This window comes from Hakea prostrata, unplaced genomic scaffold (genome assembly GCF_041222555.1).
Source record: "Hakea prostrata isolate BN-2017 unplaced genomic scaffold, UWA_Hpros_2 contig_15, whole genome shotgun sequence".
Taxonomy (NCBI): domain Eukaryota; kingdom Viridiplantae; phylum Streptophyta; class Magnoliopsida; order Proteales; family Proteaceae; genus Hakea; species Hakea prostrata.
Genome location: NW_028291134.1, coordinates 439,158 through 467,082, shown reverse-complemented (window position 1 = coordinate 467,082; position 27,925 = coordinate 439,158). Strand labels below are relative to the sequence as shown.

The 27,925-nt window shown below is 37.5% G+C and overlaps 1 protein-coding gene and 1 pseudogene across 16 annotated transcripts; both read left to right on the top strand.

The window, feature by feature from the left end:
- The first annotated feature begins 312 nt into the window (after positions 1-312).
- Positions 313-2,486, top strand: LOC148999327 (pentatricopeptide repeat-containing protein At2g30780-like; annotated as a pseudogene). Its single transcript, XR_016170967.1, has 2 exons — positions 313-958; positions 1,207-2,486. The product of XR_016170967.1 is annotated as a pentatricopeptide repeat-containing protein At2g30780-like (transcript).
- On the top strand, positions 2,355-27,925 carry LOC148999326 (putative disease resistance protein RGA3). Of its 15 annotated transcripts, XM_089141259.1 has the most exons (6): positions 2,574-4,732; positions 4,828-7,092; positions 7,182-7,718; positions 7,962-8,019; positions 8,123-8,294; positions 18,123-27,925. In XM_089141259.1, the coding sequence occupies exon 6, from the start codon at positions 24,068-24,070 to the stop codon at positions 27,347-27,349; it is 3,282 nt and encodes a 1,093-aa protein (XP_088997385.1). In that variant the 5' UTR covers positions 2,574-4,732; positions 4,828-7,092; positions 7,182-7,718; positions 7,962-8,019; positions 8,123-8,294; positions 18,123-24,067; the 3' UTR covers positions 27,350-27,925. The 15 variants fall into 15 exon arrangements, with proteins under 15 accessions (XP_088997379.1, XP_088997385.1, XP_088997378.1 ...); XM_089141253.1 differs by adding an exon at positions 2,355-2,445 and having other exon boundaries at positions 4,461-4,732; positions 7,182-8,294; XM_089141252.1 differs by having other exon boundaries at positions 2,574-4,332; positions 4,461-4,732; positions 7,182-8,294.

Here is a 27,925-nt window from a genome sequence, read left to right as displayed (position 1 = left end):
GTTTAAAGAAGTAAAACAATTTTTTTTTCTACACTTAGCTGCGTTGTCGGGGGGGGGGAAAACATGGGCCCCTGGGGGGTGGGGTGCCCCCCCAGGGGGGGAAGGCCGTCGCTCCCACCCCGCCCCTCTTGGGCTTCCCTTCCCCCCCCTTTATCCAAGACCGCAGCCTTAAGTTATTTACAACGGTTGGACAAAAATTATTTTACACTTAAGTTATTTACAACCGTTGGATCTCATATTGTGTAGGAGGCAAAATCGTGACCCTTGGGTGCTGGCAGCAGGGCTGCCGCTAATAAAAATCGCACCCTCGATCGGTCTTCTTCTCTGCTCTCTCTGTCAACGAAAACCCTCAAATCAAACGAGCAAGGACAACATATATTCACCGTTCACCATCGATCGCAAGTCAAAGCTACTGCAGATTAGAAGAAGACTCAACTTCGTCCCCCAAATCAGTTGTGGAAACTCAGACTTGTTCTAGATCTCTAAAACCTAACTCTTTATCCGGAAATCCCCTCAAGATGTTCAATTTATTTAGGGGACGATGAAACGAGCCTGTAGAGTTTCCTGGGCCGCAAGGGAACTACTTTTGCGGGAATGCTCTGTTGAAGCCAAATCTCCATCTTTATTTCCTCCATTATCTAACATTTGGGGGAGCTCAAGTCGCAATTTCATCAGAGGGATTATTGTTCAGACGCCTGGTTACTGCTACGATGGCATACCGAAGTCGTTCACTTTACTCACAAAAAAGAAGCTCTCTTCGCAACACATCGCTGAAGAGAATGTGACCCAAAAAGTTTCAGAATTGGCGGATCAATTGGTTGCTCATATTGGAGATTCCAACAAGATCTCCTCAATCTTGGAATCCGGAGCTTCTTCCTTAATTCAGCACTCCAGCAACGGATATGCGTTGATTGAGCTGTTGAAGCTGTTGGGTTCCTGGCCTCAGTTATCCCTAGAGGTACCATTCTCCTCATTCTAGGGTTTATTTGAGCTTTTGAATATTTTCAATTATATATTCGAAACAGGTGTCTCTATAACACCCATAACTTCAATTACAAAATATTAATAATAATAATATAGCTTTTGTCATAGAGGTTTTCATTTCAAGAAATGGGAGGAGATGAAACAGAGTGATAAATGGGATAATTTTACTTTGTTCATTTGTTTAGTTTATCATCAACTTTAATAGTCAGGTTCAATTATCAGGTAATTAAGTGGAGAAGGAAAAAAGCTAATGATGCTTCTATGGCAATGGTATCTGAAGAGTTCGCTAGAGGAATCAGAATTGCAGGCAGAGCTAAGCATGTTGATCTTGCTGTTGAATTGTTTACTGAGGCTGCCAATAAGGGAATCAAGACAGCTTCTGTTTATAATGCACTCCTGGCTGTGTATATGTATAATGGTTTGGTTGAGAAATCACAAACACTTTATCGGGAATTAAAAAGAGAATCAAATTGTAAACCTACAGTTGTAACATTTAACATTCTCATCTCAATTTTTGGTCGGCTGACGATGGTAGATCACATGGATGCAATTTTCCGGGAGATGCAACAATTGAATCTCTCCCCTAATTTGAGTACATACAATAACCTGATTGCTGGATATGTTACAGCTTGGATGTGGGATGAAATGGAGAAGACTTTCAAGACTATGGAGGCAGGTGTTGTCAAACCCAATATTAACACCCACTTGCTAATGCTTCGTGGATATGCAAATTCAGGCAACCTGGAGAAGATGGAGAAGATTTATGAGTTGGTGAAGGATCATGTGAATGCAAAGGAAATTCGTTTGATTAGAGCCATGGTATCTGCATATTGTAAGAGCTCAGATACTAATAGAATTAGAAAGATTGAGGCGCTACTGAAGTTAGTTCCAGAGAACGAGTATAGCCATTGGTTGAATGTGCTTTTGATTAGGGTTTATGCAGAAGAGGATTTGCTGGAACGGATGGAGAATTCCATAAATAAAGCATTACAGAATAACACTCCAGTTATGACGGTGAAACTGATGCGTTGTATCATAACAAGTTATTTCCGAAGGAATGCAGTGGATCAGTTGGCAGAGTTTGTGAAACAGCAGAGTCCGCTTGCTGGAGGATTTGTCGTTCCCTCGTATCATTGTAAGATGGTCATGTATTCATCACAGAATCGGCTAGAGGATATGGAAGATGTGCTTGATGAGATGGAAAACTTAAACATGAAACCTACAAAGAAAACTTTCCTCATCATGTACAAGGCCTACTCAAAGTATGACCATAGACTTAAGTTAGAGAGATTATTAGGATTAATGTGCAAGCAGGGGTTTGGAATTCCATTGGATGCCTCTCCTTCCTAGGTTACATTTTTGCATTTGGAATTTTCTATTTGAATTACTAGAAAATCATCCATTGAATTGTTGCAAATGGTTCATGACGTCAGAGAGGACAACCTCAGCTCCCTGAGGAATGTAAGCTTCTTATCAAATTCATTTGAGTTTTACTTTGTCAACATTTGATTTTTCTGTATCTTATAAGCTTGAAGCATGAATGGATGATTTTTTTTTTTATTTTATTTTCTTTTGGTTGGAAGGAGTAGAGGGAGGTTTCTCTTGATGGTTACATTGCATGAACCATTAGGTCTTGCCTGCACCTGGGCATTGGGTCTAAGACAAACTAGGCCCGTGTAACTAAGCCGCCAGCCTCTAGGGTTTGAACCAACCTTATGAACTGACTTAAGAGGGCTGGTTTGAGTAATCGAACCACTCCTCTGTTTTCTTCTCTGAATCCGGTGAGGTACAACCCTCGCAGACAGTTGCTCTCGCACGCCCTCTATTCCATGCTTTTTTTCGATCCATCTTTCCACCCACTGTATGTCCCAACTTCGCGATTATTATTCCCAACATCAACCTAGTGGATGTTGAAATCCTAAATCTATTTTGCGCCTTTCCCACCACCAAAGTTGAGTTCCAGGTTTTCCTTGAAGCTCTTCCAGTCAAGCTCTGACCAGCTTCTCCAGTAGAACCACTCCAAGGCATTCCCTTCCAAATGTTGGAGAGCCACTCCCAACCGATGTGCATACACGATCTAGTGTTCCCAACAGAAGAGCATGACCTCTGTAAGTCATCATGCACTCTCCCTTTACTGGAAAACAGAGACAGACCAGTAGCATATCACCTCCCTGGGATTGTAAACGGTCTGATGTCACCTTGTTAAGACCCTGCTTAACCTAACCTCCTCACACAAACGTGAACAGCAAAACAACCACACAATCACAGCACCATAGAAGATACAGTAAGAAATAGAGATTAAAACAGTGGAAATGGATGTATTGCATTCTCCAGCAGCAGAGTACATAGTCACGGTATTCATCTCCTCACTTTGTGCCCTTACTTATCTTCTACCCCAGAGCACAGCTCTTCCACTGCAAGCTCAGCTTGCCCCTCCCTTTTCTCACTACTTTCCTACGTTCTCTTCTTTGCTCCCCTCCCTATATTAGCAATCATAACCCTCACTCACTCTCCTACATGGACCACCTTTTGTGTAGTCTCAGGTCTGCTGGAGTGTATGGCTGCTCCCCAGTGCCTCTTTACCCTTTGTCTCTTGCTGCATTTTTTTTAGTTGATCCTGTCCCCTAAGTGCCCAGACCCCCCCCCTCAAATAATGGCGTCTGAACAGGGCCACATATGGCAGGTGAAGGGCATTGCTGTCAAGGTGTCAAGTCTCTACTCTCCCACTGTGTTCACTGGTTTGGCCTAGGTGATGCCTTGCTTTTTACCCCCCTTAAATGCCATGGTTCACCTAGATGCAGTGATGACTATGGTGAGGGGAAGCGTCAGAAACAATCCCACATCAAAGAACTCTTGGACCATGCCTCGTACACCAGTTGAGCCTCTCCACCTGATAGTCTAAGCTTTTGGATTGGATAGTTCAGCATCCTTCTCATGGTTAACATTATGAAATCAGAGAGCTCACTTGGAGAAATAATCTAATTTATCAACCTGAAAAGCCCTTTCCTTGTGTTTGTGTCCATTTTATGTGTGTTTTCGCAAGGCCTCAGTGAAGCCCAAATAAAGCTGAGGCCCATTTTATCTACTTGTGACATTCCATAGAACCAGTACTCAATTTAAATATTCAGAAAACCAGCCAAATCTGAGCTAAAATGCTGGTTGGTTCAGACACTGTTGGGGAACTAAATCAAGTTGCAACCCATGTGATCTACATATGTTTGCAAAGGCTGTCTGATGTCAAAGCTTACACTTTCTAAATTAATTAGTCATTGACTTTCATCCTGGTATTCAGAAGTGAAGTATGTCTATCAGCCAATAAAGATTTCATTCGGAGAAAAAATACTTCAGGTACTCTAATTATGACTCAGTTGTATAAGAGATCTCCTAATTAATGCTTTTCTGATTTCATGATTGCTTATGTACTGAATGTTGGAGTGAAACGCTGCAGATAACAAACACTTACTTTTTTGAAACAGCACGAGATTTGGAGTTTAGTTGGGTTGTCCATGGTGATGGATCAGTCATCGGAACAGGAATACTCTCTCTTTCAACAATGGAACCTCAGAGCAGTTATCATATTGAATGGGATTCAGCTCCATGGTCTTCTATATGGGCCTCATCATCTGCAGCTGAATTATTTTTGACAATTACTACTAAACTTTTAAAATCCACTCGCTGGGTCGAAGCTGGCCATGTCCTTGCTTCCACACAAATCCAGTTGCCCTCCAAAAGAACATCTCTTACTCATGTATGTTTTCCTCTTGCTTCAGCAGTTTAACCCTGACAGTTTCTTTGAATAGTCAGGGATTTTTCATTGAATTTTCAAATGAACGTGCTTTCCAGGTTATGAAGTTGGTTGATACTTCACTGCAAAGTGAACTTCTTGGGGATACAATCAGAGTCAGCAACCAGCATTTCTGGGACATAAGAATAAATGCCCAAGAGGGAACAATAGAGAGATGGACGGTAACCTTCATTCCTACCCTTTCTTGATTTAGGCTCTTCCAAATCCAATATACTAACGTAGAATTGCAGTTATGAAGTTTTACAAAGCTTCCATCGAAATTATGAAGTATAATGGGGTTGTTTCAAAGTTCCTGTTAGAATCTCTTGCCATGGAATTTTATTTCAATTGTCGAATTTCAGTAACTGACAATTTGGCCAAGTTCGTTGGATGCCAGATTTTAGGTAGAGACTCGTGAAACAGACTCAATATAAATTGCAGATTCAATTGGTTGTGCTGTTCACAGTTTGCCCTAGTAATCAGTTTAGTTCCTTTATTTGATAGAAATTGCTGGGAAGAACTACAGATTGTGTTCCTTATGACCAAAGCCTGCTTTATTTGTAATGGAAGAAGACAAACTAGAATATTCTAGGATAAAATGCCCTTATACCTTTTTTCGGGGGGTGATAAAAGAATTCATTTCCAAAGAGAAAGAGGACGACAGATGCCTCCCTTTTTTTTTTTGTGGGGAATGGGGGGGTGGGGACGCGAAAAGGCTAAGCCTCAAACAGAGGAGGCAGAGATTTGGAGGTAGACAAGGAGAAGACCCTAGGCGAAACAACATCCCTCTCCCTCAGGATGTAAAATAAACTGGATAGGATTCGAATGCAAATCACTAAAAGCCTCTTTTCTTGTTGTACGTTGGTCTCCATTTTAGTGTCTATGCATTTTACGTGTTAAAAACTTACAATTACTTATTTTTATTGTTCATTGGTCAAAAAGTGCATTTTCATTTTATTTTGATTTTGACCATTCTCATGTGTGTTTGCACAGTTCAATATGAATATCTGATACGATACAAAAATGGTATGATACAATATGCCTCTTATCACCCAACCAGTACAATACTCACTACCAATACTTCAAACCTTCTGGATCAGTGGGAAGTTGATGAATATTGAGATCCTTCACTTTCTATTGAAGACATTGGAGTATTGAGAGGTTTGGATTTCACTACTCTGACCCTCCACAGTTCTTACCTTAGTTACCACACCATTATACACATGGAACAAAATTTCAGTCGAAATGTCTGCACTTTTCCAAATTGAAACGAAATACAGGATAGGAACATAAAGTGTCCCATATCGTGTCAATACGATATGATATTTTGACCGATACTGTATCGAGCTGAAATGACACAATGTTAAGTTTTAAAATGTCCATTTTCGAGCTGTTTTTCGACTTAGCGTCATTTTCGGCCATTTCGAGCGATATTGCCCTTACAGTTTCGACCCTATTTTGATTTTTTTTTTTTATATATTTCTCTTGCTTTCACCCTCTTTTCACTTAATTTCTACAACTCCATTTCATTCAAACACTAGATTTGCTCCTCCATTTGTGGATTCTCTCAAATCTTGCAAGGTGAGTAACCAACTTCCTAATTTTTTGATTTTTGTTTTGTTTGAGACTTAAATCTTCTTGGATTGCTTCCAAATTTAAGTATGTCTACTTTAGAGTGTTGAACCATGAATTTGTAATGTCAAAATTAATTTTTTATTTTCTGTTATTAAAAATTATTTTGTAAAGTATATCATACTACTATATAAAAGGCAAACCTCCAACACTTGTGGCACGTAAATTAATTGACCAAAATACCCATTCTTAATAGACATGTACCTTCACAAAGAACCTAACACTACCCACCGCACCCCTTAAAAACTGGACAAAAGTGACAAGCTACACACCCCAACACTACAAACCAACACACCTGGTCAATGGACAGCTGCCCCAGCATACACAACCATCCACACTCCCGCAACAGTTGTGGTATGTTCTTTACTTGACCAAAATAACCCCATTGAATTGGCATTTACCCCTCCTCAAAACCCAACAGCCACCAGACCCTATGCAACAGCCGAAACGCCATCTCCCTTAAAAATTTAAAAACGACCATGCAAGTATGCAACGATCTATGATACTCACACTTCTCTGTTGTCTGACCACCAATCTGGTGTTCGTCTTGTGCTTCTTCTCACCTCAGTGTACAATGATCTATTAAATTTTCTCGGGACTGTTAAGAGTTTCAAGATTTATTTTCTCCGCTGGATGTTCCATAGAGAGTGGGTATGACGACTTTACACCAAATCACAGTCAGTGCTGCTTAGGTCAATCCATTAAATTAAACTAAACTTTTCAACTTTATGTGTTAGTTTCTCAGTTGCCAATTGACTCTCACGCTTCTCTGTTGTTTCAGGTTTGTTCTTACTTCGTGGGGGCAGTCTGATCAAGTCCTCAAACAAATGCCAGATTTTGTTCATCAGGTCAATAATTTAAATTAAACTCGGTTAAGTTGACACTCACACTGCTCTCTGGTGTTCCAGGTCTGTTCTTTCTTCATCGGTTGTCTTATCATGTACTTCAACTGAAGCTAAATTTTGCCATCAGTTATATACCGATGCAAGTTTTGATACTTCGTGGAAATCAGAATCATAGCGAGACGACGACATAGTGATGGTAGTGTTCTCATTTTTGGAAATCTTTGCCATATGCTTTATATGGTAATTCTTATTAAGTTTTAGTTATCGATACATGCCTCGATGTGTTACTCAGAATGAATGGATTGAGTTCTCGCGCATAATGGATGACTACAATAATTTCGTATTTCTGACGACATGGCGCTGCGACGATGCAACTTCCTTCACAATCATAATCACAAGCAACGAAGTTTTACTGCCACAAGACTACTCTTCCTTGTAGGGTTATGCATCAAATCCATTATAGGCCAATACAGGTCTATATCAAATCGCTTTATTGGCTTCTCTTTTTACAATATCCTCAATTCTGCTACACAGTCTCCTCTAAAAATTCAACTTCATTTCCATCCATATTAATGGTTTTATTTACGTATGTCCCTGTTTTGATCCGTTAATTGTGGGTTTTCCCGAATTTACTATCAACGTTCTTTGTTCATTCTTTTGTTCACCTTGTTCTCTCACCACGCTTGATAATTGCTATTCTGTTATTCTCTGAAAAGTATGAAGGAGAAGATCAAGAAGCGAATATTGACAACTAAGAGGAAAGCAGTCAAATGGGTATGAACAGAATGCCTTCTTCCACTTTGCTACCCCAATCTGATTCAAGTAGCTTTTGCTGGATGTTGATTTCTCAGCCTTTAAGAGGTGGGATTTGTGGCAGAAAATGTGTTTCCAATGGGAAGAAGAGGATAGGGAGGGATTGATCAGGATACCATTAGACAGCAAAAGAAACTCTACTTTTCTTTTTCAAGTCGATGAAGAGAACCTGATTGAAGTTGATCTCTCTCGTACCCCCTTCAGAGTTCAGGCAACGAATTGACATCTCAAGCAATGTAGGGTGCAGCCTCATTTGGTATTGGCATCTTATTATTTATTTTATATATATATATATATATATTTATATTTATTATTATTATTATTATTGGTAAGGTATTTGCTTCGGTTCTTGTTTGTGGCCTATTAGAGGCTTGTTCTTTGACTCGTATGGGTTCGTTGTGTATTCATCGTATTATGGTTCGCACTTCTACTCCTTTACCAACTACTTATGTTATAACCATAGACTTATATTGGTTACTAATGTGGTTACCACTACACTGGGAATGTTATGTTTTGCGTTTTGTTTAATCTTCCTCAATCCTATCATATGATATTAGAAAATGGCTGATTGTTGATTGGTTTATTTTTTTTTGGGTAGCAAATAGTAATCTTGTATGTGCAGACAAGAAATGTGAAACAGTACGATATTAAACCTTAGACAACAAATACAATAAGATATATAATAACACATCTTTGGAACATATTTTCTTATATTTATTTAAATTTGGAACACATTTTTTTTTAGGGGGGTTTGGAACATTATATTTTACTTGTTTATTATGATACCCAACAAGCAATGAGAAAATAGAGTAGAATTTCTTGCAACCCAGAATTTCTATCAGAAAAGAAAATATAGTAGAATTAAAGATTATTTGACCGGAACCATGCATTACCATTAAAAATTAATATTCGATAATCTTCAACCTAATCAAAATATAAGCAAAAAGCTCACGTGCAACTGCACGTGCGTATTTACTAGTTGCTAAAAATGTATATGTATAATAGATGTATGAGCTTCAAATTAATGTATGTGAGAGTTTGAGACACCATATTGCTGAGATGGTGTTGAATCAATTTTTTTCTGTAAATTATGTAGTTTTACTGTATTTAATATATATTTAAATAATTAAAAAATATCTAAATATTAAAAAAACTAATTAATTTCTATTTTAAATTTAAAAATAGGAGAGCATTAGTGGAAGCATGTATACAATTTTTGGAGCATGTTGTGGAGCTTTGTAAGATAGTGTGTATTTTATATATATTTAAATTATGGGTAATTTTCATATGGACCCCCTGAGGTTTGATCTATGTCATTTTTAGTCCAAAAAAATCGAGACTTTGCATCTGCCTCCCCTATACTATAGAAAAAGTCAATATAAGGACAAATTAATACTTTAATGACTAATTTGCCCTTTTTATTTTTATTTAAGTATAATTTTAACCAGATGGATGAAGAGATTCCCCCTTCACCCATCTTCTTCATTGATTGAATTGAGCAAACGGCCTTGCAGACATAAATGGTTTGACAAATAACATGTTGGAAAACATACATTTTTGCCCAGATCTCATCCAATGGTGACTCGATCTTAAGTTGGGACTCGTATCCCTAAAATTCCTAAGAGCTTCTATGCCACTAGATACCCACTTCCTTTGGCTTTATTAGTTGTTGGATCTTCCGATTTGGAGCATACTTGCTATAGTCAAGCTTCCAAATTTTCCGTATGGCGACTTGCAATGGACAATGAGTTTAATGCTCTCCTTGCAAACAAGACTTGGATTCTCACACCCTCACCCTTGGATAGAAGGGTTATTGGTTGCAAGTGGTTATTTCGCATCAAGAGGAAATCAGATGGGACCATTGAACGTCACAAAACTCGTTTAGTTGCCAAAGGCTACACACAGGAATATGGGCTAGATTATGAAGAGACTTTTAGTCCCGTTATCAAACCCACAACTATCCGTATCATCCTCACCTTAGCTGTCTCCAAACACTGGCTTGTTAGACAATTTGATGTAAATAATGCCTTTCTTTATGGTGCTCTCGAAGAGAATGTTTAAATGCATCAACCACCCGGTTATGTGGATACTCGGTATCCCTCCTATGTATGCAAACTACAAAGATCTCTCTATGGGCTCATATCTTGTTACTCTTGGGTTTACGGGATCTAAGACTGACTCGTCTCTTTTCATTCGTCATCACTCATCTAAGCCTCTTTATGTGTTGATATATGTTGATGATATTTTGGTCACTGGACCCTCTTCATCAGCCATTGAGTCCTTATTAAGCTCACTCTCTTCGGAGTTTGCTTTCAAAGATTTGGGCCCTGCACGATTTTTCTTGGGTGTTGATGAGATGATTCCTATGCCCACTGGTATTCTTTTATCTCAGCAGAAGTATATCTGTAGTCTTTTGACTAAAGCCGGATTGACTGATGTAAAACTGATCTCCACGCCAATGACACTTGCTCACCATTTGTCAAGTTTGAGTGGCAAACCCTTAATGGATGCCACACTTTATCGAAGTCTTGTTGGTGGGCTCCAGTATGTTACCCTTACAAGGCCTGATATTAGTTTTTCTGTTAACAAATTATGTCAGCTCCTCTCCTCTCCCACTAAGGATCATTGGGTTGCTTTAAAGAGGTTACTTCGGTATCTCAAGGGTACTATTCTGTTTGGCTTGCATATTACACCCTCTTCCACCTTGTCTCTAGAGGCTTACTCTGATGCAGATTGAGCAGGTTGTCCTGATGATCGTAAGTCTCATGGTGGTTATCTTATCTTTTTGGGCTCTTGTTTGGTATCTTGGCAATCTCGCAAGCAGACTACTGTTGCTCGTTCTAGTACTAAGAGTGAATACCGTGCTCTTGCCAGTGCCACCACTGAGTTAACTTGGGTTCAATCCCTTCTATCTGAGTTGGGCATCTTGTTACCTTCTTCCCCTGTTCTCTAGTGTGATAATATTGGGGCGACCTACCTCTCTGCAAATCCGGTTTTTCTTGCCAGAACGAAGCATATTGAGATTGATTTTCATTTTGTACGTGATCGTGTGGCCAAGAAGGAGTTATTGGTTCGATATATTTCTACAACTGACCAGCTAGCCGATATCTTGACAAAGAGTCTTTCATCTCCTCGGTTCTCTTTACTTCATTCCAAACTCAAGGTCCTTGAAGGGCCCTTGACTTTGAGGGAGGGTATTAAGGAATAGAATTTGTTTCTGTAAATAGCCATGGAGCTATCATAGTCTGAACTACACTTTATATATAAATATATGATGGACCTGTTTTAAAAGGTATCATCAAATTTACCCAAATAGTGAAGTGGTCATAGTTTAATTTTGTGGTATATAATATAGTACTTTCGTCCTCAATATACAAAAACTGTTTGATGTAAAAAAAAGTTTTCCAACGAATTATAAGATTTAGTTACATGTAGGGGTGTAAATAGATAACTGAAATCCGCTTTCGAATTCTCATCCATTTAGCAGTATCTGAATCTGTTCGATTACTAATAGAATGCGGATATGGTATGCCCCTTTTCTACCGACTATTATTTGTCCAATTAAATTATCCGATTAAGTTACTTATTTGGATTTATTTTTCTTATTTTTATAATTTTTTACTTGAGATAGGTGACTATTCTTCTAGATTTTCTACTAAGATAACTACCAAAGTTGTTAAATTCTTAAATTCCAAACCTAATCCTTACAAATAAAGTGGTAAAGTTGTCAACAGATAGTCAAAAACTCGTAATATATCTGTATTCATGTTCGTTTATAAGAATCTACTTAAGACAATAACTATCTGATTATCATCCGAATCTGACTGAATCCATCCGAAAACCGATAGGATATTATCCAAATCCATCCGAATAAAATAGGATGTGGATATGGTATTACCACTATCCGATCCGTTTACACCCCAAATCACATGGAATATTTTAATCTAAGGACATTCCTTGGATTTATCATCTTTGATTAGAATACGTCACGTGACTAAATCCCGTAATTTAGATTTATCATCTTAGCTTAGAATACGTTACGTGACTAAATCCTGTAATTCTTTGTCCATTCATTGGGAGAGTCCTTTCATAGAAAAGATCTAAACCCGCATCCATCATGCGTTCCAAATGCATTAAGGTATGATAAAGAAAAATGACTTTAAATAATACAATATCATTTGATGTACATAAATTATGCATTAGAAGTTGAGAAGATTTAACATTAAATATTAGAGATATAAACGATTTAGGTTTCCTAAAGGTGTAAGGTTAAGGTGTGTACCTTTATCTTTCCATCTATAACTTATTAGTGACCTATCATCTGATAGAAATCTTTTATTTTAAATAAAACATCCACTCAAAAAAGAAAAGATTGATGACTTTTTAATAAGAACATATAAAAGATTATAATGGAACGAAATGGGTGCAATATGGTAACATTTATCAATTTAAAAAAAAAAAATTTAATTCTACCAAAAAAAAGTCTTTTTTATTGTAAGCAAACAAAGATATTTAAACCTGACCATGTAGCAACCATCCAATGGCCACAGGACCAAAGCAAAACCCATTTTAGCCCAATGAAAAGTATACCAAAAATTTAGTTTGTATATAGTAGTTTGATAATTAATTGTTGAACCTCCATTGTATAACTTAGGACCCATTTGATAACTTATTGAAATAAATAGAGGAATTAGAGACCTTCCATTACATGGTGAGTGAGTAATAAAATTAGTCTTTTAAATGAAAAAATAATAATAAGAAGAAGTTATGTTGCTATGTTCAGTAGTTTTGGCCCATGGGATTTAATTATTCATGGACATTTTGTTTAGAGTTGTCTTCAGAGTGCTGATCAAACATTACTTTTGGTTTTTATCAATGCTTCACTTAGTGCATGAGGCTCTCATCACTACGAGGTTTGGGAGGGTTGTAATGTATGCAGCCTTACCCTTTCTTCTCGAAGTGACAGTTTCCAGACTCAAAACCTATGATTGCATGAGGATACAAACTGAAACATTTTGTTTAGGAATGATATAAGGTGGTAACAGTAATTTGGACCAACACACTATAGTTCGAAAATTTGGTTTGGGATCTCAACCCAGTCAGCCAAAAAACATGGTTGGACAGAGATCTTACTAAGATCTCACTGGCTTGGGTGCTTGCTTTTGGTTGACTTGAAGCCATGCTTGGGTGGGCTGCGTGTTATTACAATAAAATTCGTTCATATCTCATCGTGATACTGAGGCATCAGAGATATTAACTCTAGTTTCAGATTCTTGGGGGGGGGGGGGAAGATATTACCGAGATCATGGTGAGTTCTTGATCTGTATCAAATCGATACACTGAAGTTGCTCCTTTGTATGCAGTTTTCAAGCAAAACAGCATACTCTGCACGCCTGCAAAATGCAAGCAATGGAAAAGATGCCCAGATCCATTTGCCGACAACCCATGGCAGCGTGAACAGCCACAACCTGGTCGTGTAGCTTTACTTCCTTTGTAGGGGAAGTACAGAGTGTAGGAAACTGATAAGAACCCACGAATCAAATGCAAAATTGATATTATTTAATTTATAGAATAACGAAGAATAGTGATAAACTGGTTACAATGGTGCCAGTCACCCCCCACAACACATTGCTGCCCTCATCCTACGGCTGCCCAAACACTCACATTAATAATCCTTAACTACTACTCACATCTTACCCCTATTTATAACCCCTAATCAACCTTAATCTCCCCAGATCTCTCTCATTCAATAGTAAATATTCTGCGATATTCTGCCTGTCCCCAAATCTCTCTTATTCAGTAGTACATATTTTGCAATATTCTGCCTGTCCCCAAATCTCTCTTATTCAATAGTAAATATTCTGCAAATCATTTTTCATTCTTTATTCAGCAACCTCCTTTTTAGGACCAGATCTGATTTCTTTCCCTAACTGTTGTTCGCCCGATATTCAGCAAATCATTCCTCTCCCAATATAGCATAATACTGTGATCCCAGGGCTCTATCAGAAACTGTTTTTTTATTTTTTTTATTTTTTATTTTTGAGTGGGAGGGGGTTTGTGCTTGGACCTGAATTGCTCGCCAACTTGGGGTCAAATTTAACAACCACTAAGAAAAGAGGAAAATGGAAAAAATAATTCTCTCTTTGAGTGTTCTAATAAAATAGTATATGTTGTAGATGTATGCATTAAACTATGTTAAAATATCACTTTCTATTTTAGATTTGGTTTCTATTTTTGTTACTTTCTATTTTAGTTACTTAGTTTTCTTATTGCTTGGTTGACAAGTAATTCCCTAGGATAGTTCCCTTTTTAGTAGATTTTTGGGGATTTCATTACTGAGATTTGATCTTACATTTTAAATAAAGTACTAGGGGAGAGCCAACATATACATGCAAGCTCCCCCCCCCCCCCTCTCTTTTCTTCTTTTTCTTTTTCTTTTTCTTCAGTCTTCTTCTATTCTTCTTCCTCTTTCTGAATTTCCTTTCAGTCCCTAGACTGATTATAGGTTCTGAAATCCTAACCTAGTATTAGAGCAGGTTTAATCAGCCAAAGGATTGTTGCTTCAGTTTCTTGACTGCTCATTTTTTCCTCATTTTCTTTCCTGTTGTGCATCCACTCTTCACTGCCTTTACCCATATATTAAGATCCCGCTTTAATAATTAATCAGGTGATCCCTTTGCATTCCTAACATTACTGCAAGGACCCAGAGGAATGGATTTGTATTTTGTCTGAGTTAGTGATCTAAGAGGATTCTAGGATGAGCGCTAGTTTTTTTTCTGGCTAAATAGATTCACAAGCTATTCTGATGCTACATCTGCTCTATCAATAGCCTCTAGGATATTTATTGATGGATCGAAGACCTTGCATTTTTTTTCCTGGTAAATGTCTATGCAATATTCTGAAATTGTTACAGCCTTCGGCTGAGATATACTACAGCTGTCCCTGTTTTATGCAATTTTCCTGCTCTGGAAAATTCTGTTGATGCCATAGTGACTTCTGCTGCAAGATATGCTACTGCTATCCCTGTTTTATGGAATTTTCCTGCTCTAGAAAAACTCATAGATGTTGCAATGGATACTGCTGTAAGTTATACTACTGCTGCTCCTGTTTTGTTGAATTTTTTTGCACTGAAATTGTGGATGCCATATTGCCTTCCCATTGCGTCTATTACTGGTTTATAGTACGACAAGTGTTTGGAAATTCTTTGTGAATGGTACTTCTGTCCCAATTATCAGAATTGACAACAACATCTATTTCTTTCACTTCTGATAACTAGGATATCTCTTCGATAGTTTGTTGCCATATTATTTACCAGAATCGACCTCAGCTTTCCTTTCTTCTGGTAAATAGACTACCACACTGTTCTTTGTTTTCCTCCTCCCTGGTTTGTTTTCTGATGCATCAGTGCTGCCCTGTGTCCATTGTTGCTGCTTGTATAAGTTTTACTAGTTACAAAGACATTGTTTCAGGAGATACTGTTGCCTAGTTCAAGATTTTGGTTAAATGATAAGTTGTTCTGCTGGTGTGCGGCGTGTGCCTTATCGATTCTATCCTATTACTGGTAACTTACATTATTGGGTTCTGCAGTATACCCTAATGGCTACCGATGCTACTGTTGTCTTATTTATCAGAATCAATTACAATTCTGTTTTTCATTCATCTGATAGATGTGTTCCAATTACTGATTGAATGTTGCACTTCTATTGACTTGCCACTATTTTTTTGCACTTTTTGGGTAACTGTTTGGCATCAATAATGACTGGAAGCTCTTGTGCCTGCTTTCATCAAGTAACATGGTTCCTTTAAGTATCCAAACAATTAAGTAGTACTGAATTTGAGATTCTAGCAGTTGGTTGTTATTAGTTGTCCACATGTAATGTTACATGTGAGGGGGAGATTTAAGTTTTATTCTTTATCTGCTCAAGAGTTCACGATTTTTTCTCAAGATGGCATTTTATAACAGCACCTAACTACTTGGTTGTGTTTTATCCACCAACTGGGTGAGTAGTAACACATATTACCTCTTATTTACCTACTTGATTTACAGTAATCGATACTATCTTTTTTCTACCTACTTGGTTTGTAGTAATCCATACTACATTTTACTTAGTTGGTTAGTAGCAACCCATACTGCCTTTTACGTACCTACTTGGTCTGCAATAACCCTTTTATCTACCTACTTGGTTTGCAGTAACCCATATTGCCTTGTGTCTACCTACATGGTTCCTAGTAACTCATATTGCCTTTTACCTACTACTTGCCTTCTTGTGAAGAGCTTATATGCAACTTTGGGCCACACATATTATCTTCTCGTGTGGAGATTCCTCCCTATGACTAGCATTATTTGGATGTGCCCTTGGTATAATTGTTGTTGTTGTTATACTTATGGATGCGGTTCATCTTCACCGTTGTCTATTATTCTCGTTGTTGGATGGTTCGTTGACATGAAGGATTGTCTACTTAAGTTGCTGTTGATTATCTCCTGGATGAAGTACTTCTGGTGTCTACCGGCGTTTGTTATTGCTACATATGCTCAAGTGTAAAGTTTCTTGACATGTTCTTTTTATTCCAAGCTGGAGCCTTTGATATGTGTACTCCAGCTTGAGGGAGAGTGTTAAAATATCACTTTCTATTTTAGATTAGGTTTATATTTTTGTTACTTTCTATCTTGGTTACTTATTAAATTTTTTATTGTTTGGTTGACAGCTAATTCCCTAGGATAGTTTCATTTTTAGTAGATTCTGGGAGATTCTATGTAATACATAATATTCATTTTTGCTGTAACTCAATTTAGGAAAGTTTTCCTGACTGAGATATCATCTTAAATTATAAATAAAATACTAGGGGAGAGCCAACATGCCCTTCTCTTCTTCTTTTCTTTTTCCTTAGTCTTTGTCTATTCTTCTTCCTCTTTCTAAATTTCCTCTCAGTCTATAGGCTGATTACAGGTTCTGAAATCCTAAAAAACTGATTACTAGCCATACATCTTATCTATGGCAGCTTCTGCTGGTGGAAAAACCTTTCCATTCTCTCCCAGGCATGGCAGGGTTTCAGATCCAATGAACAATTTAGGCTTTTCAGTTTGTCTCACTGGTTCACCAATGGCAAGAATTTAATCAAGTAACGAGATTCTCTTTTTTCTCTTGTAAGGAATGAAAATTTTCAGGTGAAATGGGGTGGTAAGAATATAAGTTGGTGCTTGACACTTGAGGCGGTGATCTCCAGATTTCCTATTAATGGTGAGAGCATTGGAAACGTTTGGTTGGGGGATTCAAAGAAGGAAAAAATAGTAAGTTTGCCTTTCTTTAAGGCTAGTATGGCCATCTCTTAAATTCTAGCCAATTGATATCATCACCTAATGAGGATAAACTAATGGAGTGGATTATTTGGTAGCTAGTAGAAATAGGCTAGGTAAAGTGTGATTACGCGACTTTCGGGCTAGCTCTAGGGGTGGTATGTCTTTTTTTTTTTTTGGGGGGGGGGGGTGATCAATCATTAGGGCCAATTTTGGATATATTTGATTCTATGTTTCATTAATTGGATATGTAATTGTTATTTAGGCACATATCCAGCATAAGTTATGAACTGGTCAGACAATGTGGCACAACAAAATCCTGAATGCTTCTCATGCCTGACCAAGTCATGTGAACTTATTCTTTATTATTATGGACTTCTGCTACATCTTCAGAATTCTCAATGTCATGGCACACGCCGTGGTGGTGTTCTCTGGCTCCATAATATTTTCTTGGTTGGATACCCCCATAGCTAATGCATCTCGGTTCTTAACATGTATCTTTCTTGCTTGCTGAGCCCCCGTCCAGAATTTGATACAGCCTCCTCGATCATTTAGATCTGGCTGATATATCCATATTAATTGAATACAACATTATATATATGAGGAATCATCAACTGCAGACCAAATCTGTTCCTAGGTTCTGCTCAGAAACCCATCTGTGTGTGATCAATTGTGAGATAGATATACCAATAAAAGTGTGTTCTGTCCTTTGTATCTATACATTTGTGGTGTCATTTACAGAGTTTCTAAAATTGTTGTTTTCCTTCAGATGCCTTGGATGTTGGTAGATGATCCTATAGCAAAATATTATGGACTGGAGAAGGGGCAGGTGGTGAAAATCTCATACAGTGGTGAAATTACTGGAGATAATGTCACTTACCGTTGTGTTTTCTGATACTGGTAAGTATCGCTTGTGGAACCAAGTATGTTTCCTATGCATATTTATTTTCAAAGATGAACTCACATGACAGCTAGTAGTTGCATTAACTCCTAAATTACTAAGTCACTTTGTCCTATTTACTATATTCATTGCGTGGGAGAAACATTCAGTTTTATATCTTCTCTGTGGTAAATATGACCAGAAGAAACATTCAGTTTTTTCTAAGGAATTGGCATCCTTAGAAAAAGCTAAAGAAAAAGCTTCATCTACAACACAAAAGAATCTCAGAAAGACAGGATTTTATAGTATTTCAGACAACAAAACTATTTGAAAGTTACCAAATGCAACAATCTGGTACTCTTTATCCAAAAAATGAAAAGCTGACTCTGTCAAATTACATTGGGGAATGAGAATAATCCCCATCAACCTTGCTGAACCCAACTCCAGAATTGGGAGTTAATCATAAGGATTTGGCTTGAGATCAAACTCAACACTGTGTATCTCAAATTGGAATGGGGAAGGACAGTCCCACAAAATTGAAGGCTTGCCTCTGTTCAAACATGCTGTAGGCTTTGTTAGTTGAGGTGTTGGCATCAACTCCAGAGACATGGGAGGGCTACCAAGACCAGCCTGCAACATACAAATGAAAGTAGTTTATTGGGATAACAATCCACATGTTTAAAGAACATCAAAACACCGAAAATGGACGAACCTTCGACGTTTTGAACTTCACAGATGCCACTGGAGATAGTGTTGATGCTGCTGCACATAGAAACAATCTTTGATGGTCAAAAAACATGTGAAAATGAAATTAATGTGTAGAGATGTGAAATCAACTTGTACCATTGTCTAAAAAAGCACTGTCCATATACCGATCCCTTGCTGTTATTTGTGCATCTATGCACTTCCTATGATCATGCAAACACATTTCTTCAGCAATATTGAACTCCTTCAAATTAACTTTCTTCTTTGACGAGGCTTCTTGCCAAAGATGAGATGAGTTTGTAATATTATTTAGGGCTTTTCGACGACCGGGTTCCCTTGCTCCTTTCTTGTTGGGTTCTTTCAATATCTTCATTTTCCCATTTGTAGAAGCCCCTAATAAAATGAAAATTTTTAGCTGGCAACATAAATTAACAATTCTTATGGTTCTCTCTCCTAGTCTCCTGTTTATAAAAAAGAGACATTTCATCACCTTTATTTAGAATACCCAAATTCTCATCTTGAAGAATCAGCTGTCCTCGAGCTAACTTGTTTGCCATTGCTTGTTTCTTTTATTGTGGAACAAGAAATTTCTACTGTCCTGTGGAAATGCAAAGCATCATCACTACCGGTATACTAACCAAAAAGAAGAGAAAAAATCAACACAAGGATGCAAATTAGGCAAAAGATTGTAGTTTCCCTCTACTAGAGAAGTTCAAGATTGATTTCTGTGTTAGGCAATTAAAAAAAAAGTAATAACCAAAAAAAAAATTAATAAAAAAAAATAACACAACCACTTGTGGAAGTAAACAAAATGACCAGAACTAGCATTACAAGATTGATTTTTGCTAAACCCAACTCCACTTCAGTCTGCAACAATTGCCTTGACAGAAAAACAGTGTCAACCAGAGCATCTGTTAGAAATGCTTTGGATTCTCACATCCTGTCTAAGTTCAGCCTACCATTGTCTCTCTAAACCTAGTCCTGGAACAAGGCGTTCATCAGTTAGGTGCTCCAGTATAGTTTTCAAGACTATGGTGTTGTATATGCTGTTACACCTAATTCATCTATAATTGTTAAAGTTTAAATAGCTTAAACACAAGGAATCTAAGGTAGACAAAGACATGCTAAGATCACAGTACAGAAATCTAAGGCAAACCTTGCTGGAATCTACAAGAATTGTATAGCAAACAAAATGGGACTTAAAGAAATATTTCATTTCAACTAGAATATTAATAGATATTAATAGGAGATCCTAGAAAAAAAATTACAAAATAAAATGAAACTGGATACGGATAGAAATAAATTAGGAAGCTATGAAGACATAACATAGTCAGAAGAAATCCTTTATAATCAAATCAAGGCAGATACTAGGATTTTGACAAGAAAACTACTAGTAGTTATAGTACACAACAGTGTGGCATAGAGAAAGTAAATGGGCATAAATAAATTGGAAAGCTATGAAGGCAGAGCATAATCACAACAAATCCATTATAATCAAACCAAGGCAGAGACTAAGATTTTAACAAACAAAATGATAGAAGTTATGATATACAACAGAGTTGCGGCTTAGAGAGAAATGGTTTCCACTAATGACCATCATTTTGATGTTAAAGTTCAATATTACCATGGACTTGAGTATAAACCTTCAATACTTCTTAACAAAAAAAAGAGTATAAACCTTCAATAGCCAGAAGCACCTTATGGATTTAGTTGTCAAAAACCATCATTGCATCAAATTTATCACTCACTTACATTACACGTCCTCTTAATAACAGAATTGTCCTCCATCTCCCCAGGACAAAGCCTTGATATTTTGGATTAAACTAGAATACTTTCTTATGAATATCATAATATCCAAATTTAATCTTGTGGAATTCACAGTTCAGCTTATGTTTTTCTCATTGGTGTTAGTCCATCATTTGGGTGAAGAATTATCAATAAGAAGACATCAAGTACCAGATGTGTTCTAGGAAATATTTTTTTCTTTCTAGAAGGAGATATAGAAACCATGAGAGCTACCCCTTATGCTTTTGGCTGGTTTTAAATGCAAGCAGGGATCAAATGCTCATAAATGTTTGATGTCAGTGATGGAAAACAACCATATGGGAAGTACTCAACTTTTAGAGGCAAATTAAGAACTCTGAGAACATATCTCAAAATTCAAGAAAATTGTATAAGTTCCAAACCAATATCGGCATGCTCAAAGAGTCCTGAGAAAAAGGGTATCTCATATTTATTTTCTTGGCAATGTGTTCACTGGATATTATTCAAATTAACAAAACGAGAAAATGATTCTTTGAGTCCTTCCAATCTGAGTATGCCATACCTCTGTGCTTCGAACCAAGAAGAGTGAAAAAGGGGTTCTTTATAAATTAAACTTCTGAAAATCTAAAACCTAAGGCTAGGACACATTGACCTTTGAACCGGAGTGTAAATACAGAACATCATACACTCAATTGATAACACCAACAGAAGAAAAGATTTGCAAAAATAGCAATTCAGACATGTAGAAATACAAAAAGTTCGTTCTGCATCTTTTCCATGAATCCATCCTTTTATAATAATCATATTAAGAGATAGGGTTACTATAGGAGAAAAAAGAAATGCATACGCAAGTAAAAATGGTAGTCCACGACCCCAAGAGGGTTCACGACATCTTAAACATACCAAGATTGCAGAGCAACCGCCAAACAACATGAAAATCTTAATACAAATTCGAAGGGGAGAAACACGAGTCAACTTTTACATAGATTAGAGTAAAAATTAACAAAAAAATCGATTAGAATTAGATCCACCAACGTTCCAGGAGAGAACAGAATCCCAATTGTGAACACTCAACCAAGAAATCCACATAAACTCAATACGGAGACTAAGACACAAAAAGAAAGGATGGAAATCTCGGTTAAAACACTAATGCCTATAATCGAAACTCGAAACAAAACTGAAAGGGGTCTCACAAGTATGCTTTCAGATTTCCGAAGATCAAATCCTAAACCAATCTTCCGCAGCGAATTTCAACTTCCCGATTGATCAATCAATTTTCCAATGAGACAGTAGAAGAGTAGAGAGACATCAGGGGAGAGCCAGCTCTTTAAAGTTTGAAATCTTCCTAAAACTGATTCTCAACGGTCATGTGTAAAATGGTCATATATTGGCCGGGCCCTGGTTATCGTGGCCGGTCCTAACGGTCGGGCGGACTCGGTTTCAGGAATTTGCTAACTTTGAACAACCAGCACAATCGACAATGGGCCGGGTTGGACCGGGCATGGTCTATCTTGATTGACCTTTAACATCAAATTTAGATCCGAGTAGTACAACCTAGAGTTTAGAAAAGTGTTCATTAAGGGATCTAGGTCAATGCAGGGTTGGTAGAGTGGTAAGATCCATACTTCTCAGTGGAGAGGTCATGGGTATGATCCTTGCGGATGACAAAACACCCTTTGAGGATGTAATCGAAGTGCGCAAAAAGCTGGCTCGGATGAACCTCAGATAAAAAAAAAAAATAAAAATAAAAATAAAAATAAAAATAAATAAAAAAAGAAGAAGAAGAAGAAGAAGAAGAAGAAGAAGGATCTATTTTATGGAATGAAAGAGAGTCGTGTTGTGCAAGGCTAGGCTAGGATCGATCAAAGGAATGATCCCCAAACCAAGGTTAGAACATTTGGAAACCCTATCCCACCTTCGGACCAAAAATCAAGGCTAAGTTTTTTGTTTTTGTTTTTGTGCTTTTTTAATACTGGAAATGTAATACCATCTGCAAGAGCCGAATCCAAGACCTCCCCACTAGAAGTATGGATCTTTACCACTCAACCAACCTTGCATTGACAAATCAAGGCTAAGTTTGCTTTCAGTCACTTTATTAAACACTTTGCACGCCTATTGGTGCATGTATAACAATGAAATGATACCCATCTAATGATAGGGATCCCCAAAAAAATTGAGTGCTATGCCAAGGTGATAAAATTTTTCTTTTCTGAAGTTTTATAGGAGATGGAGGCTATTGCATATGCTACAGAGAACTTGAGCCTGTCCTCTTTCATAAGAGGTGCTAGTATTATCAATTGAACTACGTTTTGATGGTCAGTTGTTATTGAGTGTGGATCATCTCTTATGACGGGGAGCGCTATTTGTGCTCTCTTGACGGCCTTACAACCACAAATTAGGTGGAGCATACAAGTAAAAAATAATAAAACATTTTAAAAAATAAACTCCATCACCCTCACCCTTAGCTCCCTATAATTTGTGGTCAATAGCTGTCGAGAAGCACCCTGTCCTTGTCGGGAAATAGGCTTACCAAGTGTAATAGAACATGAACTGATACATATATATTAAGCAATGTAAGTGCCGTGGGGTTGAATCCCACTCAAATAGCATTGCCATTGATTAATCGAGTTGACCGTCGTTATAGTCTAACCATGAAAACAAAAGCCACACTAGAAAGATTGACTCAATCACTAACAATTTCTTCTTTGATAAATGGAGAGAGAAATGCACTTGCGAATTGGGATCTTTTCCCTGTACATTGACAAATAATTTTTTTTTTGTTAATTCTATCCTACTTTTTATTTACTGGCTTTTACTGTTGACTAGTTAGTAATAGGTTGTAATAGCGGTTTATCCTTTCAATAAGATCATTTACTTATTATCAAAAAAAGGCAAATACATTTTTAAGCTTTATTCATTTCTTTAGATCTTCTATGGATTTATGGAATTTCATGGAATTGGGAGGACAAATACATTTTTAGGTTTTATTCATTTGTTGAAATCTCCTATGGATTTATGGAATTTTGTGGAATTGGGATTTTTTCCCTGTAGATTGACAAATACATATTTAGGTTTCATTCATTCAATCATTCCTTGAAATCTCCTATGAATTTATGGAATTGCAAGTCGTCGCATTGATTGGGCAGCAGACCAGTCACTAGCAGGTTAGGTAGTACTACAGTTTTGATGTTTGAATAATTGAGTGTAGTTATTTTGAATTCTTTTTATTTTTTTGGGGGTAAAAGGAAGTTTGAACTTTGAATAGTTGGGTGTAAAAAGAGGTGTAATTGTTTCAGTATCAAGCACTGTCAACCAAAATCATCTCTGAATTCCGTTCTGCAAATTTCACTGAAGAAACAAGAGCTATGGCGATGGGAGATGCTTTTCTATCAGCTGCTTTTCAAGTCGCACTACAAATCTTAGCCTCCCCAGTCATACTTGAATTTGGTTTACGGTTGGGTGTTGATAAAGATCTGAAAAAACTGGCAAGAACCCTTTCAAAAATTCAATCTGTGCTCAGCGATGCAGAGGAGAAACAAATCAGTGATCTGGGGGTGAGGATGTGGTTAAGTGATCTTAAAGACCTTTCTTATGATGCAGAAGACGTCCTAGATGAGGTTGCAACCGAAGCTCTGAAACTTAGTAACCAGAAGAATCAGGTACAAAGCTTTCTCTCCTTGTCCAAAGATTTCCTGTTTAAGCAAGGGTTAGTATCTAAAGTTAGAGAAATCAATGAAAGATTAGCTGAAATTGCACAAGAAAGGAATGAACTTGGTTTGAAAGAGGGAGTTGGAACAAGGTCAACTCAAATGGGGATTATTAGGCCACAAACGAGTTCACTTGTAGACGAATCTTGTGTTTTCGGTAGGGAAGCTGATAAAGAGAAGATGGTAGAGTTGTTGACGTCACTTGAATCTGGTGGAAATGATGTTTCTATTATTTCTATAGTCGGCATGGGCGGAATGGGGAAGACAACCCTTGCTCAGCTTGTTTATAATGATGAGAAAGTGCAAAAACACTTTGACTTAAGAATTTGGGTCTGTGTTTCTGATGATTTTGATCTTAGAAAGCTCACAAAATCAATCCTAGAATCTGCAACCAGGAAGGCTTCTGCTCTGTTTGACTTGGATGTGCTCCAAAATTATCTCAGAGACAGGCTGAAAGGAAAGAGGTTTCTGCTTGTGTTGGACGATGTGTGGAGTGAAAGAAAGAGTGACTGGGATGTCCTCTGCCTTCCCTTTCAATCTGGAGATTGTGGAAGTAAGATTATTGTTACTACACATAGCGAAAAAGTATCATCAATCATGGGGACAATGGCAGCACATAGGTTGGAGGCCTTATCAGATGTTGATTGTTGGTCATTGTTTAAACAAAGAGCATTTCTGGATGGGAATTTAGATGCCTTCCCAAACTTGGTAGCAATTGGGAAGGAGATTTTGAAGAAATGCCAAGGTTTGCCTTTGGCAGCAAAGACACTTGGAAGCCTTTTACATGGTAAAGAAGACGAGTATGAGTGGGATATGATCTTGAAAAGTGATATATGGGACCTAAGAGAAGATGAGAATGAGATTTTGCCAGCCCTTAGACTCAGTTATAATTATCTTCCTTCACATTTGAAGCAGTGTTTTTCTTATTGCTCCATATTTCCCAAGGATTATGAATTTAACAAGGAGGAGCTGGTTTTATTGTGGATAGCTGAAGGTTTAGTTCATTCCAAGGGAAAGAAACGAGTAGAAGATGTAGGTTTTGAATGTTTTGATGATTTGGTATTGAGGTCTTTCTTTCAGCGTTCTAAAACCCATAAGGTGCAGTTTGTCATGCATGATCTCATCCATGATTTGGCTCAATTTATATCAAAGGAGATATGCTTTGCAGTGGAGTGTGATGACTCACCCAACATCTCAGGAAAAGCTCGCTATGTTTCCTTGACTGTTAACACATCCAAATCAATTTCATTGGAGGTACTTAATGCGTCAAAATGTCTGCGAACATTTTTGATATTAAGTAGGCAATATATGCATGAAATTCCTGATGTGAAACTCAATCATGATCTGATTTTAAGCTTGAGATGCTTACGTTCGTTGTATTTGAGTAATGTTCCTATCAAGGAGCTACCAGATTCAATTGGAGACTTGAAACATCTTAGGTATCTAAATCTCTCTGCCACTAAAATTAAGGCTTTACCTGAGTCAATGTGCAGTCTGTACAATTTACAGACCTTGATACTGGGACATTGCAGTGGGCTCTATCAATTGCCTAAAGCCATGTCAAACCTAATTAACCTAAGACATATCAGTTTAGCTGGATGCTGGGATCTTGCATCCATGCCTCCTGAAATTGGGAGACTGACATGTCTGCAAACATTGGATAGGTTTGTGGCAAGTAAAGAATCTGGCTGTGGGATAAAAGAGTTGAAGAAGTTAATGCAACTTCGAGGATCATTATGTATTGATAGGCTTGAGGATGTATCTAGTGTTACTGATGCCATGGAGGCAAATTTGAAGAATAAGCATTACCTCCATAAGTTGGTTTTAGAATGGAGCTGCAGAAGGTATCTACCTGATGGAATTGATGAGGATGTACTTGATGGCTTACGACCTCATCCCAACATCGAAGAAATAAAGATAGACAATTACCATGGATCTAAATTTCCAAGTTGGATTGGAGATTCGTCTCTCTCGCATCTGGTGAAGATTGAGTTCTTTCGTTGTGGCCACTGCAAAATCCTTCCACCTCTTGGGCAGCTACCATTCCTTAAACATCTCATTATTGATGCAATGTATGGATTGGAAAATGTGGGTTATGAATTTTGTGGTGATGGGAATGTACGAGGTTTTCCCTCATTAGAGACACTAAAACTTGAAGACATGAAAGATTTGAAGGAATGGAGAGGAGCAGAGAATGGAGAGTTTCCTTACCTTCATGAGCTTATTATTATGAAATGTCCCAGGCTGACTAATCTTCCAATATTTACATCTCTCCAGGACTTAGTTTTGGATGAGTGCCATGAGAACATATTGAGCTCATTGCCTCACATAACGTCTTTGTGCTGCTTGAAGATGTCGAATTTTAGGAAGCTAAGATTACTACCTGAAGGATTTTTTCATAATCTAAGTGCACTAAAAGAACTGAGAATCCATCATTGTTATCAGCTTTTGGCATTGCAGGTGGGTTTGGAAGATCTTAAATCTCTTTGCCACTTGGAAATTTCGTGCTGTCCTCAGCTAGTGGATTTGTCAGAAACGCTACCTACAATGCTTCAACATCTCTCTGTCCATGTATGTAGCAATCTCAAGTCCTTACCGAAGGGGCTACAAAACCTGTCATCTCTTCAGGAATTGGACATTTACAAGTGTCCACAACTGGCATCCTTCCAGTCAGATAGGTTACCAACAATGCTTAAAAATTTAAGGATATCCAAATGTTCAAGTCTGAAATCCTTACCTGTGGGTTTACAAGACATAACTGCCCTTGAATCTTTGATATTAGAAGGTTGTCATCAAATAATATCTTTGCCAGAGGAGGGGCTGCCAATCAGCCTCTGTTCTTTAGTGATCAGAGAATGTGAAAAACTGGAGAAACGGTGTCAAGAAGGAGGTGAGGATTGGGTGAAGATATGTCACATTCCTCGTATTCACATCTGTTAGTTTTGAATAAGCTTTTCAGAGTAGAAAGGCTGTTTCAAGTCAAAATCCAAAAGGGAGGGCAAGGGGCATCAAGGTAACTCTTGACTTCTAAGTCATTGTTGTAATGTGAGAACTAGTGCTATACTTCAAATGGTTTTTTTTTTTCTTCTTTCCCTTTTCTTTCCTTTAAGAAAATATTGATGTTTGGGAACTTTATTTCTCAGGTTAGTTTTGAGTATGCTTCATTAATTGATAATAAGGATGCTTCATTAATTGATAATAAGGTTTTGTGTGTTAGTTTCCTACATTGTCGTTGGTCTGTTGTTGGTGTCAGGTAATGACAGGCTATCTTCACTTCACTAGCTAAAACTGCAAATGCTTGCTGTTAGTGCAATTTGAAATTGTTAGAACGTATTGGTCGGGTTGGGGGGGGGGTCTTGGGTGTTCATGGATGTCCATACCCTAGTTTTATAATTATTTATCAAATAATTTAAATTTTAGACTACAAAGTTACTAAAGGTTCTTGTTTATTCTAGTTATGTTCATAGCTGTTGGTTTTTTTGTCTCCAACCATGATTGTAACTCTGTTTTAACGGT

Coding starts and splice junctions, on each gene's coding strand:
- LOC148999326 (XM_089141253.1), top strand. CDS start 24,068: ATGGCGATGGGAGATGCTTTTCTATCAGCTGCTTTTCAAGTCGCACTA.